At 43.9% G+C, this 17,983-nt stretch overlaps 1 protein-coding gene across 9 annotated transcripts in view; it reads right to left on the reverse strand.

Annotated features, from left to right (window-relative positions):
• The window catches only part of CDC42 (cell division cycle 42), a 28,668-nt gene that overhangs the window by 6,484 nt on the left and 4,201 nt on the right, over positions 1–17,983 (reverse strand). For 4 of the 9 annotated variants that reach the window (XM_055704239.1, XM_055704240.1, XM_027803335.2 and 1 more), the window contains exons 2-5: positions 8,651–8,792; positions 3,778–3,850; positions 1,125–1,234; positions 819–1,016 (exon numbers count right to left, since the gene is read on the reverse strand). In XM_055704239.1, coding sequence (XP_055560214.1) covers positions 819–1,016; positions 1,125–1,234; positions 3,778–3,850; positions 8,651–8,755 — 486 coding nt within the window. In that variant the 5' untranslated portion in view covers positions 8,756–8,792. Of the gene's footprint in view, positions 1–818; positions 1,017–1,124; positions 1,235–3,777; positions 3,851–8,650; positions 8,793–8,888; positions 8,915–15,001; positions 15,023–15,381; positions 15,403–17,384; positions 17,407–17,983 lie in introns of those variants that run through there. The other 5 variants (XM_005437775.4, XM_055704243.1, XM_055704241.1 and 2 more) reach the window with 5 other exon arrangements.

The raw sequence follows: 17,983 nt of genomic DNA on the forward strand, positions 1-17,983 counted from the left end.
GATACTGTGCACCCCTAGTTCCCTGCACATCAGGTAGCGACAAATTCTTTATACAGTAACATTAAGGAAATCGTTAAAGAGTTGTAGCCAATTCTGCAAGAGTAGGCACACAAGATTCCCAGGGCATCCAAAGTCAAGGCAACATGCCAGCTAGCCAGCCAACAGCTCCCATCCACTCCACCCTAGTATTCCTAACTTAAAGGATAACCAGGTTTCCTGGCCTCAAATCAGCTATTTTAGCCTGCTTTAGACTCACATTCACGAGTTAGTCCACACAACGTCACCACGTTTACATCTTAAGAACTACTTCATTGTTATTTTCTTTCAACACTTGCCTCTTAAGGTGGACACAGGAAACTTAGCTCATCACCAGCTGCACAGGATGAGAAAGAAGCTCTCAACTATGAAGGCTTCTAGTCCTACGAAGTACCAAAACTGACTTCTCCAATAGGGTTTTTATTTTTCTTTGCCTGCTCTCTTCTACAGTGACCTGCATTGTGTCTTAACCCACCTACTGTCCATAAGACACCCTCTAAGTTTTCAATAGTTATCTTCCTCCAACACAAAAGCAAACATGGCAAGCACATCCTCCTCCATCACCCCTCTACACTATGCCTAATCTTCACAGGCTGGTTTTCTTCATACCACTGCCAGCTCCTTGTTCCTTAGATCAACAGGACAGAAGAGAAAGCTACACCGTCAACAGCACAAACAGAGCTTATATACCCTCTCACATCCATATTGAGTTGGTTTTCCCCAATACTGAAAAAAAATTATGGCATACAAGCAAACAAAAATAGTCAAAGACCAATCCTCACCTGCGTAAGTGCAGAGCATTCCACATATTTGACAGCCTTCAGGTCCCGGGCCAGTTTTTCAGCCGTCTCTGGAGTTATGGGCTTCTGCTTATTCTTGGCAAGTTTCTCAATTGTTGAGGGATCATCTCTTAGATCAATCTGGGTCCCAACAAGCAGGAAAGGAGTCTTTGGACAGTGGTGAGTAATTTCAGGTACCCACTAAAGACAGAGAAGACACAATTATTTGTTACTAACCACCTAAGATAACGCCTGATGTATTTCCAGAACCACTGCAGCAGCCCCATTTTTAGGCAGAGTTCAACCAACCTTTTCTTTCACATTTTCAAATGAAGAAGGAGACACCACTGAAAAACAGACCAGAAATACATCTGTCTGTGGATAGCTGAGGGGTCGTAATCTATCATAGTCTTCCTGACCTAGAGAGGAGAAAATGAACACAGTATTAGACCCAGACAAGAAGTACTGCCCTTTACAGGTGGTAGGGTGCATATTCTGGCACAACAGTATTACTGTGATTAATCCTAACTCTTAAGCAAATACACATGCCCTGAACCCAAACATTCTAAGATCCTAGTTTTCAAATCCAGAATTTATTCAGTTGCTATGTCACAGTAAGCTGCCTAAAGTCACAGGAGAGTTGGGAAGTCTGATAGGAATATGATCTAATAAATTTTTAGATCAAACACGCTTTAGACTGCATAACGCTTTTCTCTATTATAATGAAGTTTCAGAACATGGATCTAGTTATAGATGAGGTCTTCCGCACCTAGTCCATTCATTAGAATTATTATGCCATCAAATTTCATTATCCTGCAAAAACCCTGCAGTTTGGAGGGGAAAAAAAAGCAATTTTGTTTACTAGAATGTTCTGACATGCTTGCAAATGCTTAGTGAAGTGTCCTCCAAGCAGTAAGAGGAGAATGCTGCTGTTACAGGTGAGACTGTGTTCAGCTCGTCCAGCGGCACTCCCCCAAAAATGCACCAAATTCCTGGCGCAGGCTGTGCCTCAGGGGAAGCCAGGCTCTCCCCTCTGGGTCCGACAGACAGCAGGCAGTCCTCGCAGGGCACCATCAGCACTGACCCACCAGCCTGACTCTGCTTGAGCTCATCCTTAAACTTCCTCCTGCTCAATTCAGCAGTATGCTGTTTTTAGAAACTACACCTGGCACTAGAGAAACTACTGCACCAGCTGGCAACCAAATCAGGACCGCTTGCTCAAAATGCCTCGGATTTCAGCTGACACTCTCTTGCCTACAATGCAGGACAAAAACCTCTGAGATTCTGAAGGAGCCAACCGAACCCTGGGGACATCTCAATGGAGAAAGAGCTACAGTTTGAAGATGGAGGTCTAACAGCTTGTTACAGCTATCATGCTTAGCTGGACACAGAGGAGCTAAGCACTGATGAAAAAAATTCATTGCAGTTAACAGACTACTCGAGAAAGCTTTGTCTTCATAGCCCAAGTTCAAAACAAGGACTTTGATTTTCTTTCTAAATTGGACAGTTAGTAATACAGGGTTTATCCATTGTTAAGATCTGTAATTTGTGCTGGCCACTATTTAGCAAAAAGCAGGTGACCCTTAAAGCACAAAGGCCACTTCAGAAGCCCAGCTCCAAAAGGAAAGCCTTTACATTCACAAGTATGTAGCATCACCCACATGTGCTAAAGCCACTTTAAGTTTTCAGAATTACTAGATGGTTACTGCACTCATGTTGCTAGACAGTACACAGATCTGCCCGTCTATGCATGCAGCAGCTTCCAGAGCCCTGAACCTAGAGGACCTCCACAGAAAACCAGGCAGAAAAGGACCCAACGCAGCTTTTACCCACACAGGTAGAAGAATGCTTATAACAGAGACCCATCTAAGTACTGATCCCTACAGCAGCCTACACAATGTCCAGGAAGGAGCCTCTCTTCTCTACTTACCTCCTTTATCCATGAACTAGGGAGTTTGCAACACCTAAGCACACGAATCACATTTGGGAGAAGAATGTGAAGAGCTAATTGAAGCTCCAGTGTTTAATTGGAAGCCTAAGACCATTTCATTCATCAAATAAAGACACTAATGATGCATCTGTACGAATACAGCTGGCAACAGTCAGGTTAAGTTCTATCAAGACAATTTTAGGTAACAGCTTATCAACTAAGCTCTCTGGAAGGACTCTCCTGAAGAAGACTTCACAATACCAGATGCTGCCATACCACTTTGATATTATTACAGGTTGAGGACTGGTAACTAGCAGTTGAACCAGTTTCTACCCTTTCTTGCTAAATCTTCACACGTGCAAAGCAATGTGTGTAGCTGTTTAATCACTGTGCAGCTCTCCAGCCAGAAACTGAGATACAGTCTAACAACCATAAACAAAGAAGCCTGCAGATTTATTTTTCATTTTAAAAAGGCACACAATGCGAGGGCTTACAGAACTCCAGACATCCCGATTTCATCCGTGTTAAGAACACGGACACACATGCACATCCAGGATTTTGTAATGTTAGTCATTCTGTCTTGACATTTGGTCAAAAAAATAGGCTATTTACTAAATAAAAACTACACAGAATCCACGTATTTTATTCAACACAACTTCTTCCTGTAAGTTTTGTTTAAAAACATAAAACCCCTTTATCTTTCAGGTATCCTGTAGATGAGAGGTGCAAGTTTGTAAGTTGTCATCTGGTGTCACAAAATAGCTCTAAAAGAAGTAGAGGGTTTTCTTGTCTTGGTTTGGTTTTCTGTTGTTTGGCCGGGTTGGGTTTGGTTTTTTTTTTTTGTTTTGTGGTTTGTTTTTTTTTTAATAAGTAAACTGAATTTAGCAAAAAAACCCCAAAGGTCAGGAACAAAAAAAATGATGAAAAGGGAAAATCTTTCTGGAAAACAAAACAAACCGTATGTCTTCATGTTCAACACCACCTCAGCTAAATCTTGGGCAGTTACAATGATGCAAGCACTTGATTTCTCACCTGCAGTATCAAAGAGGCCTAGGGTGTAAGGCTCTCCTCCAATCATCACTGTTACAGCATAGTTATCGAAAACCTGGTAAGAAAAGAGAAATATTTAAGAGGATGTGAATAAGCTATTTTTTAAACCATCACCCTACTCACCTTGCCAGACAACCCCCACCTTGTACAATAGCCACCTGCACAGGATAACAGAAGCCATCAGGCTTACAACACTATCATCATTAAGGCTGTTAACAGGCCAATTCAACTGTGAATAGGGGTGCAAGAGACATTTCCATGAGGTATCTAAAGCAAAGGCACCCTAGGCACATTGCTGCATTCAACAGGTTAAAAGCAAAACACCTGCAACAGCTCTTGCCTGTAATTGCAAAGAGGTCTGCCACATCGCCACAGAAATTTCAACCAGCATGCCTGGGTCTGTATACAGTGAACACATCCCCACAAAGACAGAACTGATAAATTCCAGCCCTGCCCTTCAGGGCACAGAGGTACGAGGCTTCTTCTAACAGGACCCAAGTCCTCTGATGTTCATCTTTCTGAGCATCGATGGAATTCAATACAGGGTCCATCTTTTCAACAGGAATTTATCCTCCATCTCTGGAGGAAACCATATAGTTGGCCACAATCAGTCTGTGTCAAATTCACTCTCAATCTAAACTGAGACTTGCACTCCAGAAGACCAAGACAGATTGTCTCGCTGTACAGCATGTGGCACAACAATCCTGTCCTCAAGGGCAGACCGACTACCAAAAATGTTTCACCCAGTAACTTGTTTACAACACAACTGAGCACAAGGGCCTACACAAAGCTTTCTCCTTCAACACCCACATACTCAGCATTAAGGAGTATACCGTCTGAGGTCAGTATCCTTCATTTCAAAAACAATTCTATCTTCAGAACCACGATAAGACAGCATTTCAGAAAGTAACCTCAGCAAAAAATCCTTCCCACTGGAAAAAAACACCAAACCCTGTCCCTGCATACAGTGCTGCAAGGTTACCCAGAGAGTGTCGAGGTCTCTGAATAAGGATAAGGAAGCCCTGCTTCAACACAGACCTAAAGTCTGAGCAGCCCCACACCTGCAGGAAACTGCAACATCGAAAAGGCTAGCAGTCACCTCAAAAGCTTTTCATGGAGGCTAGGAGGGAGGAGCATGGAAAAATGAGGAGTCACATGCATGTATTTAGAGGGCTTTAGTAAGAGCTTAGGTCCTTGAAAAAAATCCCACTAAAAACGGAGGTAGGACCAGCAAGACAGCACTTCAAAGCTGAACTTCCAAGAGGTCAGATGTCTCCTTTCCATTCCACCTGACACCACACCGAGTTTTTTCAACTTCTCGCAGCTCCCAGTGACCAAGCAAGCAGCTATGGCCAGAGCATGCTGCATACCCCCAAGACCACCAGCTAGAAGCAGAAGTCCACCTCGTACAATTTTCGATTAGCATTCAAGATTTTTAAAGCACTGCAAGAGATTTCACCACTTACCTCCGTCATCTGCAGCCCGATCCTTTACACATTGCACTGATTTTGCCTTACTGAACACCTCAAAGCATCCAGCTACAAATAAGACCTTCAGGCTGGAGGAGTGCGGAAGGCATTTCACATCACAACTACTACTTCAAGACTCCAAAGGACAGGTTCAGGATGAGAACTCATCTATTGCCAGGTACAGAACAAGAAACTAGTATGCTCTGCGCTGAAGGTCAGAACACATTCACTCTTTCAGGTATCAGATGGTTGGCAGCTTCATCCCCCAAAGATATCCCCTCATTTTCACCCAGTGGACAGGGAGTCGATAATACTACTTGTAGCTGCCCTTTAGGGGGATCAGCATGCACTCCCCCTCATTTTTATTTTATTTATTTTTGTTTAAGCTCTCAATTTCCAAAATGGGAATAATTTTTTTTTTAAAAGGTACAGCCACTATTGAAAAGGTCTGGGATTCAGCCCTAAGGAGGCCAGGATTGCAAGGCTAGCCTTCAGAACAATCCGGCAACTAATCTCACAGCATAATCGACAGACGATTCCACCCTCAGTGACACCAAACAGGCTAAAAACCAGAGCAAAAATTAGCCCAATAAGGAGTTTTAATTCCTGCCAGTGCCAGACATCCCACCACAGCAAGTGGATGAGTTTGTTACAGGACTCACACCTGATCTGCCACTACCCAAACGTTACCAGTGCCTTTCCACAGCCATACCCCTCGCTGCCATTTTTGTGAATGGCAATGACATCAAAACCATGCAGGTGACAAACCATGTGCAGAACCAGTATGAAACCCATCTCCCACTGGGAAATAGCCTCAAAAAAGTGAAAGGGTTGCAAAACACAGAGCCAAGTGAAAGACTCATCTGTCAGTCTGAACTGGCGCACTCTCCAGCAACATTTTGGCCACAGAGCTGCACAAGCACAGCCACGCAGGGCGACAGCACGGGCAGGTTACACCAGCCACTCCAGTGCTCGCACACACGGAGTAGCTCGGTTTGAGGCCAGCCCGTTAGTGATTTGCCTCAGCACCCCAACATTTACTAACTTTTGTGCCCTGTACTGCTGGACACCCTGAAGAAAGAAAAATGTAACCTTCCTCTCAAGGGAGGCCTTGCAGCAGCTGCTGCAGCTGGATTCCCAGTGTCTGTGGGCACACTGGCCTTGAGCTACCACCAGTGTTTACCAGGATCTCAACAACAGAACTTTATCTCTGGGTTCTCTTCCTGCTTCAACGTTCTCGTTAAGCAGTTTTGAGTCCTACCTACTTTTCTCCAGGGTCCTTATTCAGCCACAAACATTCTGAGGACATTAAGGCTTGTTGGCTCTTGGACAGCTTGCTTTCATTTTGGGAACAATGCTACCTGTTACATTTCTTCGCCTATTTATTACAAGTATTAGCTGGAATATCAGAGGTTACTTACCAGTTTCCAGAGTCTGAAATACACCTCTAGGCCATACACAGAATTGGGAATAGGCTGTGGTATCCCCAGAACAGTGAGTTCCTCAAGCCGTGAAGTACAGAGGTAAATACTATTCCAGAAACACGGGACAGTTTTAAAAGGCGCTATAAATAAGCCTTAACACACCTTGGTCACACTTTACTGGCAAGTAACTTGCTTTGTTTTTCCACACTGCTCATTAGCAGAGATTTACAGACAGTACTACAATCTGCAGGACAGCAGACAAACTCGCAAGCTTTCAAAAATACACATTTTAAGATTATAACATTTTTCAACATAATTAAGGGTCATTTCGCTAGGGGCAAGTATAGAAACACTCGCTGCCTGAACTCACCGACCACTTTCATTTTGTCTTGACCATAAAGAATAGCTTAAATAGGGCAAGCAGTCTCCCACAGGTTCAGCACAGGATGTGGTTGTCCTAGAAGCATCACAGCTGGCTACTTGATACGCCTCAACTTGAGAATGGCAAAAGGCAGTTTCAAACGTAACTTTCTCTCTACCCATCCCTAAGAGAGGACCTCCGTGAGGGAAGCTGAACGTGGGTCTCCAAGCCTGCAGCACAACCCTCAGATTCCTAGCAGCGACCACTGCATCCAACCTGAATACCCTCGGGTTTAGGAGCCCTTTCATCTTTAGTTCCTGCACTACAACTAAACACAAACATTTTCATTCTGTGGAAGCCTGTCCTATTCTTAAAACTTTCCATTTGGCAGGCTGCAAAAACAACTTTGGATAGCGTACAAAGCCAATACCTCAAAAAGAGGCAGTGACATTCACTGCAACTTATCTTCCACAAAGAGAAAACATTTTTATGAATTTTTATGAAGTAACTATTCCAAAAGAGCTGTAAGGCAGAGCTACCTGGCATCTCAGAGGAGCTATCTGTTCTTTTAAGTTGCTTTATAATAGCAGAAAATATTATTGACTCTTTCACCAGCAGGTGTTCAACCTCTTTGCAAGGCATTTCCAGATCCGAATTTGTTTGAAGTAACTCGGTAAACTCTTCAATTTTCCTATCAGTAAAGATAGATTTTTTGGGTCCATAACAGAAAACTAGTAAAAAGAGCATCCAGATGTCAAAGTCTCTTGCAGCAACCACACTAAAAAACTGAACCGCCTCAGTGTCAGTGTGCTGATCTTGTATATGCAACATTAAGAAGAAAAGGACTGTTCTATTAGAAAGATAATGCACATGCCTCACAGGCAGTCAGCAAACTGCTCCCAATCTGATCTTTAGGTAAGCCAAGGGATTCAGTATCTCAAAAAACTGAGCCTGTAAAACTCAGAAATGTTATTCATAGTGAGGGACTACACACAAAGTTGGCAAATGTTTGGAAGTTCAAATGAATGAGACTGCGTGGTCTAAATCCAAACATATTTCTCATGCTTAGCTGGAGCGAATTAGCCATGCTCCACAGTTCACTGCACGACCTCAGGATCTTTCAGAGTTGCAAAGCACAAATCTGCATCCGAAAGCATTAACTGTAGTCACTGACTATTTTAACAACAAAATACTACTTTCCCTAAAAATGCAGATGTAGCAAGAACCGAGAGAGCAAGCTGAAGAGCAGGTGTTCCTGCTGCTTGCTCTCCACTTAGCAGTCCTAACTGCAAATAATTTTGTTCACTGAATCCAGCCAGTGGCCATCAACAAACAGAAGCTCAGAGTCCACAGAGCAATTAAGCAGCAAGAACTGACCAGACACAGGAAAGGCATCCCAGCCCTACCCCATAATATGAAAGATAGGTAGCAGCAGTGTATCAGACCAATCGTTACTTTTCCATCACGTATTAGTCTCCAAGAGGAAAGCAGACTGTAGGGACAAGTATTAGGGCATGCACGCTATAAAGGTTAGTTATAAAGGAAACTCATGCTACCCGACCCCATCATGCCCAAAGAACTGGAGCCATTCTCACACTTACCGTTGGTACATATTCCGATGGGAATTTATTTGTTGTGTAAGAAATTAAGAGACAGGTTTTACCGACAGCACCATCACCCACGACTACGCACTTGATCGTCTGCATTGCTGAAGTCAACTAGAATATCAACTCCAATGAGAACCTAGGAAAAAAAACACACATATTTAGATGTTTCTCATACTCACTAGATAACAGTACATTTCACTGATGAGCTCTGATGGGAGCCCAAACCACTAACAGCACATTTGGGATCTAAAACCAGGACATTTCTAAGTGAGTTGGTAGATCCATCCCTCCATCTCACACACACACAACAGGAAGCTGTGCATTTGCATAAATGCAAATACCTCCTCCGTACAGTTAGACCCCTCTCACTGCACACAATTGCCAAACACCACCCAAGACTACGGCACCGTCACTTTTCTGCACTGGGAAGAAGGACTAGGTAAACACAATCTCTCTAACACAGTGCCATTTTTGACTAGTTATCTAAAGGTGGGCAAAAAAGGTCTTTAGGCTTTTCCAGACTGTTTTTAATGCATGGAAGCATCCAGTCTTAGATGCACTGAAAGCCTAAGCTTGGGTCTTGATAGCTGCTAAGTAACACACATGCCTCCCAAGAGATCTTCCCTCTGGAGAGCCCTTCAGCCAAGAAACCTCAGCAGGAAACAGCAGTATAAGCTTTGAAACTAGTTTATGGGATAAAAATAAGCACGTACAGACAGAAGTAAACATGATTACTCCTCCCCTCACCTTTAAGGCCTAAATACAGTTCCACAATCTTTTGGTTGAAGTTGCTACCTAACACATACCCCTATCCCCACTCTGAAGCAGCTAACAGCACTGAGCAGCTCAGCAGGGCACGCGGCTCCCAAGGAACCGGATTGCTCTCCAGCCATTACAAAATCACGATGCACCCAGCTACTTCAACACCACCCCAACACACACTTTAGCACGTGAACTAAATCAGTATTTGCCACCAAGAGCCCCTCCAAACATGAGCTAGCTACCTCCAGTTCCAGGCACAGCTGCCTTTCATTAATGTATTACTTTAATTAGAAAAGCAGCAGGCCTCTGGCCATTCATTCACATACAGGTGTGAAATCCTGACCCCAACAGCCTAGTGGCAAAGCTCCCACTGACTTTCAATGTTTCCATATTATTGGAAGTACTTTTATTTACAGCAAGGAAGACTTGCAAACCAAGTTACCCCCTGCCAGGGTGTGGGGGGAGGAAAGAAGAGACATCCCCTGCAGCAAATTTACCCTCAGAAAGGTGGCAATCCTTTAGCCTAGCAAGGATGTTGCAATGGCTCTCAGTTCTGGGTAACTGCATTAAAAAAATTGAGTCAATCCCTACTGAACTATGTATTCCAGCACTTCCTGGGGATTTAACTTAGAGTGATCTGGAAGAAGTCCAGTGCAATTCCAAGTTTTTGAGCACTCTGGTCACAGCTAGCAACATGATTTGATATTGCAATTCACATTTCCAAGGAAAGACAATTGCTAGTGACTCAAAACAAACCTCACGCCACTAGCTTTTTCTTCAGGTGCTGCAGGGATGCTCACAGATTTAGACAAAGCCAGCTACCTTCACAATAAACATCCTCAAAAGTTCCTAAAAACAGGACTTGAAGGGGAATACTAATCACACACACACCCCGTTCCCACAAGCCACAGAGATATCCACAAACAGTCAATTTTAGGAAATAGCAGCAGACTCTTTCTCAGAGCAGGACATCAGCCAGTACCTGGTACATCACACACTCACATTGCTATCTATACATCTTCTTTCAACACATACAGATGATTAAGGATTTGCACAGGCATCAGGCATTATCGCCACTCCTCTACTTGATACTGTATTTCAATATCAAAATAATAGAATTTGTTGATTTATGCATCAGACCTCAGTTTCACACAAGACAACCCAGCAATATGCACAGCAAAGCCGTATCAACAGGCCCTTTATTAATACTACAAAAAAGTCTGAAATCTGGCCCTGAAGCGCGCACACATTTATTCAGAATGACAAAGCAATTGTTTCCATTTCAAAAGACATTTTCTACAGCTCAAACGTTTGTATTTAATATTAGTCAATATTGCCTCAGCTGCGAGGGTGCTCACATAGTTCTGCCTCGCCACACTGGTGGCACTGATCACAGAGAAAAAGGTCACATTTTAGAATTTAAAAGTCACCAGAAAGCAGGCAATGGAACAGAGCAGCTCAGTCCCAAATTAAGAAAGGCTTCATGCTCTAAACAAAGGTGGAAAAGGATGAGTCACTTGTTGAGTACGTTTTAAAAGGAACACACATCAAAACAGGTATCAGGCCTAGCTAACCAGCTCAAGCATGCTCCAACTAAAACCAGCCTGAATTACCAGCATGCTCCGCAAGCTTGCCAGCCTTATCCATGCAATACGGCACCGTCATTGGCCTTTTGGTTTGGGATTTGCCCAAACACAGCCAGCCATTCAGCTGTGTCACTGCACAGCACAGGTAGCAGCCTTTGCTAATTCCTTTCGGAGTTAATAAATCAAGTGCAGAACAACTCTTCGCACTGGGTTTCCCAGCCACTGCTCATATGCTTTTTCAATTTCAACTGGCACTCATTACAGCGCCCCCCAGCCCCAGGGAGCCCCTGCTCCAGCTGTCCTTGCTCACTCCAAGTGCTATCACAGAAGGATCAGCACATCCACCTCCAGGCTAACAGCACTGTGCAACCACCCCTTGGGAGAAACCCGGCCCCACTTTCCACCCTGCCCTCCCCCCAGCAGACGCCTCCTCCTTCATCGTGTATTCTTCCCCTCCCTTCCTGCTCTACCTCCTCTTCTACCCTCTTGCCTAATTATTTGTATTTCCTTGTTTACCCATAATTTGCAGGTTACACATCTGCTTCAGACAGCCTACCCAGAAAGCACACCAGAGGAGAGCACTTCCTATGCACATTGCAGTGCACCAATCCATGAGCAACTATAAATCTTAAAATTCTGTATATGCACTTTGTACAAGAAAAGCTCACAGATGCCTCTGAAAAAAAAAAAGGGGGGGGGCAGGGAAATGTGTTTAATTGTGTTTAATGTTACTCTTTGACAACTTATTATTCCAGACAGCATAAAGCAAGCAACAAAATGAAACCACAGTATCAGAAAGCACAGGAGATCACCCGAGGGTGCTACATCCCTCTGCTTCTCTCCTGTCCTCAGACACAGCCAAGCCCGCCGCCGCCGCCGCCGCCCCCCCCCCCCCCCCCCCCCCCCCCCCGGGAGACAAGCTGCTGTGCTCTGCTAAGGGCTCAGGTCAAAGACTCCAGCAAAGCCAAAGCACAAGGTGCGCACACGTGCCTTGCACGCCGATTGCACTATCCCTGCAACAGTCAACTCTGACTTTTCCAGTGAACCATCGACTTTACCTACACAATTACTCTCACACAGCAGAGAACACCAGCAAGGCAAATTAGGAGTATTTCCTGCAGAAGACTGCTTATCCTCAAATTCATTCGCAAAGTAAAGAGCGAGTATGGTCCACATCACCGATTCAAACAGGTACCACCCTACACTGGGGCATTAGTGTGAGGCAAAGGCTCTGAACTGAAGCCACACACCACCTTTTCCTGCCAGATGCCCCAACCCTTTAAGCTTTCTGGCAGCAGGAACAAAACAAGAGTGCAAATAACCCGAGGCATCACTCTGGAGGCGTAAAGCAGAACCTGAACTGCACAGCAAGGGACCTGGAAAAGCCGGAGTGGGGGTGGTTTGTTGTTCTTTATTATTATTATTATTTTCTAAAAGAAGAAATTAACAATATTTACCATGAAAAACACTGAACTGGCCCACCAGAACTTCTCTAACTACCAAGCAACTAATCACTTCTCTTACAGTTGTTTAATTGCCCCCCTACCCCACCAGACACTCCAGGATCACATCCTTAAAGGACCAAAAATGCACTCAAGCACATATTTAGGTACAGGGATCTCCTCACCTGTTTGGTTTTTTTTTTTTTACGCATATATATCTTTAAATACTGAAATAAGATGGGCTAAGTTATAAACAGATTTGGAGTCTTAAGCATGGGCCTCCAGAATCTTACCAGTGGGAAAGCAGAGCTGTTGAATACGTTATTTTACTTGGATTAGTAGGCTTTCTAGATTAGCTAGATGAGCTACTTCATGTTTCCTACTTCTAAGGAGTCCACAAAACACAGCTGAAAACAAGCCCATTTTTTAGGGAGCTTAAACATAATATCCTGGGACTTACTCTTCCATAGGAATGGCTTTAAAGACGCATAGAGTTTAAAAGTAATTTAATCCAATAAGAGATATGACTAGAAAATAACTCATCCCCAGAGTACAATGCCAAGGGAGGTAGAAACAAAGAAGTTACAAGGGGTCTGGGTTTGTTCCACCTCCAAAGTAACCTAATAAAAGGAAGTCTACATAAACAACACCCAGCAGGACAAGAAAAGTAGTTTTAAATATCTGAGGGAATTGAAACAGACTGGAAAGTGCACAAGTCATCCCAGTTTGAGGGCAGTGAGTGGATTCTGAGCCATGTAATAATGAGCAATCTGGCCAAGCCCAGAGAGGAGAGCTGATAAAGAGTGGAAATGTAATGCAAGTCAGTGTGACTTCATTCTGTTCAACAAGTTCTAAAGATTATTTAAAAAAAAAAAAAACCAAAATCCAGAACAACTGAATTAATTTCTCAAACTTCTCTGTATTGTAATCAAAAACTTCAGTGCTGCAGTAAAGTACACGTTACCAGACCATACTTCAGGTTGGATTTAACCTGTTCAGCATGTGATCACACCAGCAGGATTTCACAGAACTCAACAGCATCCCGGAGAGCCAGGATCTAGCACCCTGGAAACTGCAGATTACAAAGCCTTGTAAACTCTGTTAAATTCATCATAACCCTATCCCAGGCTGAATAGGCCCCTTTTACAGAATTTTGGTTCAAAGCTTGGTTACGCTTTTATGAAAGGCAGCTGATCTGCATTTAGGATTAATCCCAAAAAGTGGTAAAGACATGCAAGCAGTGCAACGAACAGTTAACCGAAGTCTCCAGTGGGGTGTTGTGTAGACAGGCAACCCTTTCTAGTGCAAAGGAAAATTTGGAATTACACACTTTCTTCACACAGGCCTGTGCATGCACCAGAAGACACTGACAGGCCGCTAAAGGCTGAAGAAATCCACGGTACCTGTAGCAGGTTCCCATTTACCAAGCACAAGTTGCAAGAAATGCTGCCCCAAATGCACCCTGACACCGCAGGCCACTGCCCCTCTTGTGCAAGCCTAGTTTTCCCACCTTAACGGCAAGCACATGAAATGTGCTGTTATTGTGGGAGCTCTTTAGTTTTAAAAACTGTCTGTAATTCAGAGTAGCTGCAATATATTCTAGTTGCTGTATGAACTACCAACTAAAGAATTAAGTGAAATTTTGTGGGTCTTTGTACACAACCAGTGTACCCCTACTACACCAAGGGGTAAGAATCTGCACGATCTTGCCCTCACTCGTAACTAGACATGCAGTATGAAGTAGAAACCACCAGCTTTCAAGCTTGTTAAGATGCCTTTTATTTTTAAGCTACTGCAGTCTGTTTTCAGGTTAAAATGTGTACATTCCCCTAGCCAAAGGAAACCGAGCTGTCAAATCTGTCTACACATCCTGCACTAGCTTCCTGTGGAGCCTCAGCAGCACCATGACTTCCTCTTTCAGGCGGGACTGAAACTGCTGCCATTTCATCACAGGTACCGGCTAAACTCAGCCTGCTGCAAGCAACCGCCACTGATGACCAAGAACCATTTCAGGATGCCCTTTAGCACACACCATTAACTCACAAATGGAAGCCTAACCAGTCCGTCACGGCTTCCAGATCCTGTTTGAGAGCCTGCTTCACACATTGCAAGGAAAGAAACACAGGCATTTCTAAAAAACTAAGAATAAGACCTCCCTCCCACAAGCAATGCAATTTTATAGTGAACAGGTTCTATAACCAACGCCTGTGGGGTCAAAGCACTCCAGAGACCACAAGGAAAGCAGCAATATACACAGGATTTTACTCGTGATCTCCATTAACCACTTCTACACAACTTTCGTATCTTATAAAAAACCACACATTCCTAAATAAAGTATTTGTTTGAATTTCATAATTTGTTCCTAGTCACACCAATTTCAAGGTACCCCTGCCCCACCATTTCAAGGTCCTTACCCTTTGCCACCTCCTCTATCCCTACTACAAACTAATATTTATGCTTTTCAAAGTGACAAGGCTCCCAAATCAAGAGCACCAAAGAGAGATAATCAGCTACTACAATCCAAGGCGTCAGGTTTTCCCCACCAGAGATAGTACCTTCTCCATATAATGCTGGTAGGTAACTGCACACGCCTATGACAAACCTGGCGCAGCAAACACTTCATCACAAAGATCACTGCATACAACACGCCAGTTCTCTGCAAAGATTGCAAACCACTAATGAAGAGACAGCACAAGTTCAGTCATAGAGTTAAAAAGACCTTGGACCTCTTGGTACACCGCTACTGTCGCAAGCCTATGATGCAAAACACCAACACAAGTCACTCCCTGATTGAGAGCAGAAATCCAGAAAGACTAACAGGCACAGAAGGCAGAACTGGTTTCAAGAGCAGTATTACCACGGCCAGCATTGTCCTCTGCAGGTACACAGCAGTCATTTTACAGACGAGACCGAAATCTTCCAGCCCAAAGCTCACCTTTCAGCTTGCTAGGAATCATCTTCGTCAAGAAGATCTCACCCCAGGACTTCAACACCTCTGCCACTTCTATGCTAGTAACGTGGTAAATGACATTTAAAAGAATGTGGTATGCTCTAAACCACCTGGTGCCCGAGATCACCTGCTTGTCTTGCCCATACCTCAGGCTGCCACAGGCACATAAGCTCTATACACAAATGTGTTTGCTCCCAAGGGCATCAAGTTGAGCTTAAGACCAGAGTATTTAGTTTCTTAAACAGAGCTTAAAAAAGGCTGTCAAACTACAAAGCACCACAGGAGCTGCACTCCCTTAGAATAAGGCAAATCATGAAGTCCAAGGCAAAACCTGCAAAAAGCAGAAGGGCCAGACTCAAGAAACAATCTTGTACCACATCAGTTCAGGATCTTGGAAAAGATACCCTTCTTTTTAAGCACTGGTTGGCTGGCTGGCTGGTTGTTTTTAAACTGCCACTAAGTAGTCAGACAATCCTTTAAATCTTATCTCAGAATTTGTACTCCACCAGGGAGAACTATCTCCAAAAACCAGTGCTGCTGTTTGGTTTATATGGCAGGTGTCTAATTAGGAGACGTACAGCCAAAAAAAGCTCTGTTGTGCTACAGGCTGGTGTTAAGACAAACAAAAATTTGGGTAAAGATCCAGACCTGCAGCCAGCAAGCCTCAATGTGCAGCTGGAGAGACTCATCACAGCAGAGCACGCTGGTGGGCTCTGCCTTGCGTGCCTGCTCACACCCACACTCAACCTGCTGTTGGGTGGGAAATGTTTAGGCAGGCCCAGAAAGCGAGCTGTATGAAGAGACACAGACGGGATCACCATCACCAAGGTAGCTGGACCAGCACCACAACAAAATTGATTTAGCTCTCAGGCTGATGTTCTTGAAACCCACAAATTTGCTACCTTTATGGGAATCCCTGTTAGAGATGAAGTATGTGCCTGGGATCTTGGCACATCCCTACGTCTGCCACTTGACAGGGCTTATCCCAACATCTCTGGTTTTGAAGCATCCATTTCTGGACAAGTTACTATGAATTACCAAGGAAGTAGTAAGAGATTTAAGAGGTTTCTTCTCAAAACACAACTGTCTGAGATCAGACGGTATTTTCTACACTTAATTCAATTTTCTTTTTCTGATTAGGCAAGAATTGACAGCTACTTTGTACATCTCCATACAGGCTCCTTATAACAAACCAGTAAAGCAGAGATGTACACAAGATAGGAAGCGAAGGTAGCTGGGTGGATGAATTTTAAAAGCCTGAACCCAAGCTACCAGCAGTACAGTAACACGTTTCAAGTTCTACAACTTCAGAAAAAGGTGAAAGCCATGTCATTTTGGTTTTAGTCCTCAATTCAAAACAAGAAAGCTGCCCGTGCAGCCCGATCAGATAGAGCGCGTGACTCGGTGGGCTCTTTGCTGCCACACCAGTTACCCGCCTGCTTTAGCACTGGCACTGCTGATCTATCCCACTTCACGGCTCAGAAAACCTGCCTTAACTTTATCAGGAACTTGACAGAAAGAAGCAAGTGTGTCAACTTTTCTGTTATCGCTCTGATTAAGGTTACACTGTCAAAACTAGCCATCAGCACTGGGAAAACCTGCTCCAGACTAAACACTGGGAAGTATGTGGGCTTCCATTAAGTCCTTTTCTGTCAAAGGCATTTTAATCTTACATTATTACTCTTCACTTGCATACTCTACAGGAAGCTGTTGTACTCAGCCATGTAACAAAATCCTGTTCAGTATTTTAATACCACATTAAAAAAAAATAATTACTTCCAGAGTGTTAATATTTAAAAACACAAGCTATACCTATACTCCTGTTTGCACATACTACCAAATCACAGCGCTCACTAGCCCCAACATTTCTCTCCTCATACCCACAGCACGCTACATTTAGCGGTGGTAAAACAGAAGTTCCTCTATTTTGAGGCACATTTTTGCATAATGGGAAGCACCCTGCATGCACAGCGGTTGCAAGACATTACCCCCATTTCGGTTAAGCCCAGGGACCAGGACAGTTGCGGGAGCTCTGTGCACACGGCCTGACAGGTGCCTGGCGTACAAGGTGCTCAGGTGGAGGATAGCTCAGGCCAAGTAACATATACTACCTGAGGAGTGAAGAAAGCAAGCTTTGTTAAAAAACACTGCAAAAGCAACTTTCCCCAGAGATTGAGCTACCTTGGTGTTTCTGTTGAAAGTAAGGAAGTAGCTAAGAAGCTCGCTGACTCCAGGACTGAAGAGGGAGAGGTCGCCCTGCACTCACCTAACCAAAGGAACCACAGCAGCCGAAACCACCCTCCACCACACAGCAGAAGGCAAGCCACCCGCAGCACCATGACTCCAGCCAAGGCTGCAGGACCAAGAGCATGTTGGGCAACTGGTTTCTCAGTTTCTCAGCAGCAGGTAAACACAGAATACTCAAGAAGTAAAAGCCCCCACTTCAGGATGTAGAAAATGAGGATCCATTCTCATAAGCAGCCAAGCCTTTAGCTCAGCAACACTTCACAAGCACTAAAAAAAAAAAAATAAAAATCACTAAACTTGAGCTAACTGGTCAAACACACCAAGGTGAACCGTAACCAGA

Source organism: Falco cherrug, chromosome 3, assembly GCF_023634085.1.
Source record: "Falco cherrug isolate bFalChe1 chromosome 3, bFalChe1.pri, whole genome shotgun sequence".
Classification (NCBI taxonomy): domain Eukaryota; kingdom Metazoa; phylum Chordata; class Aves; order Falconiformes; family Falconidae; genus Falco; species Falco cherrug.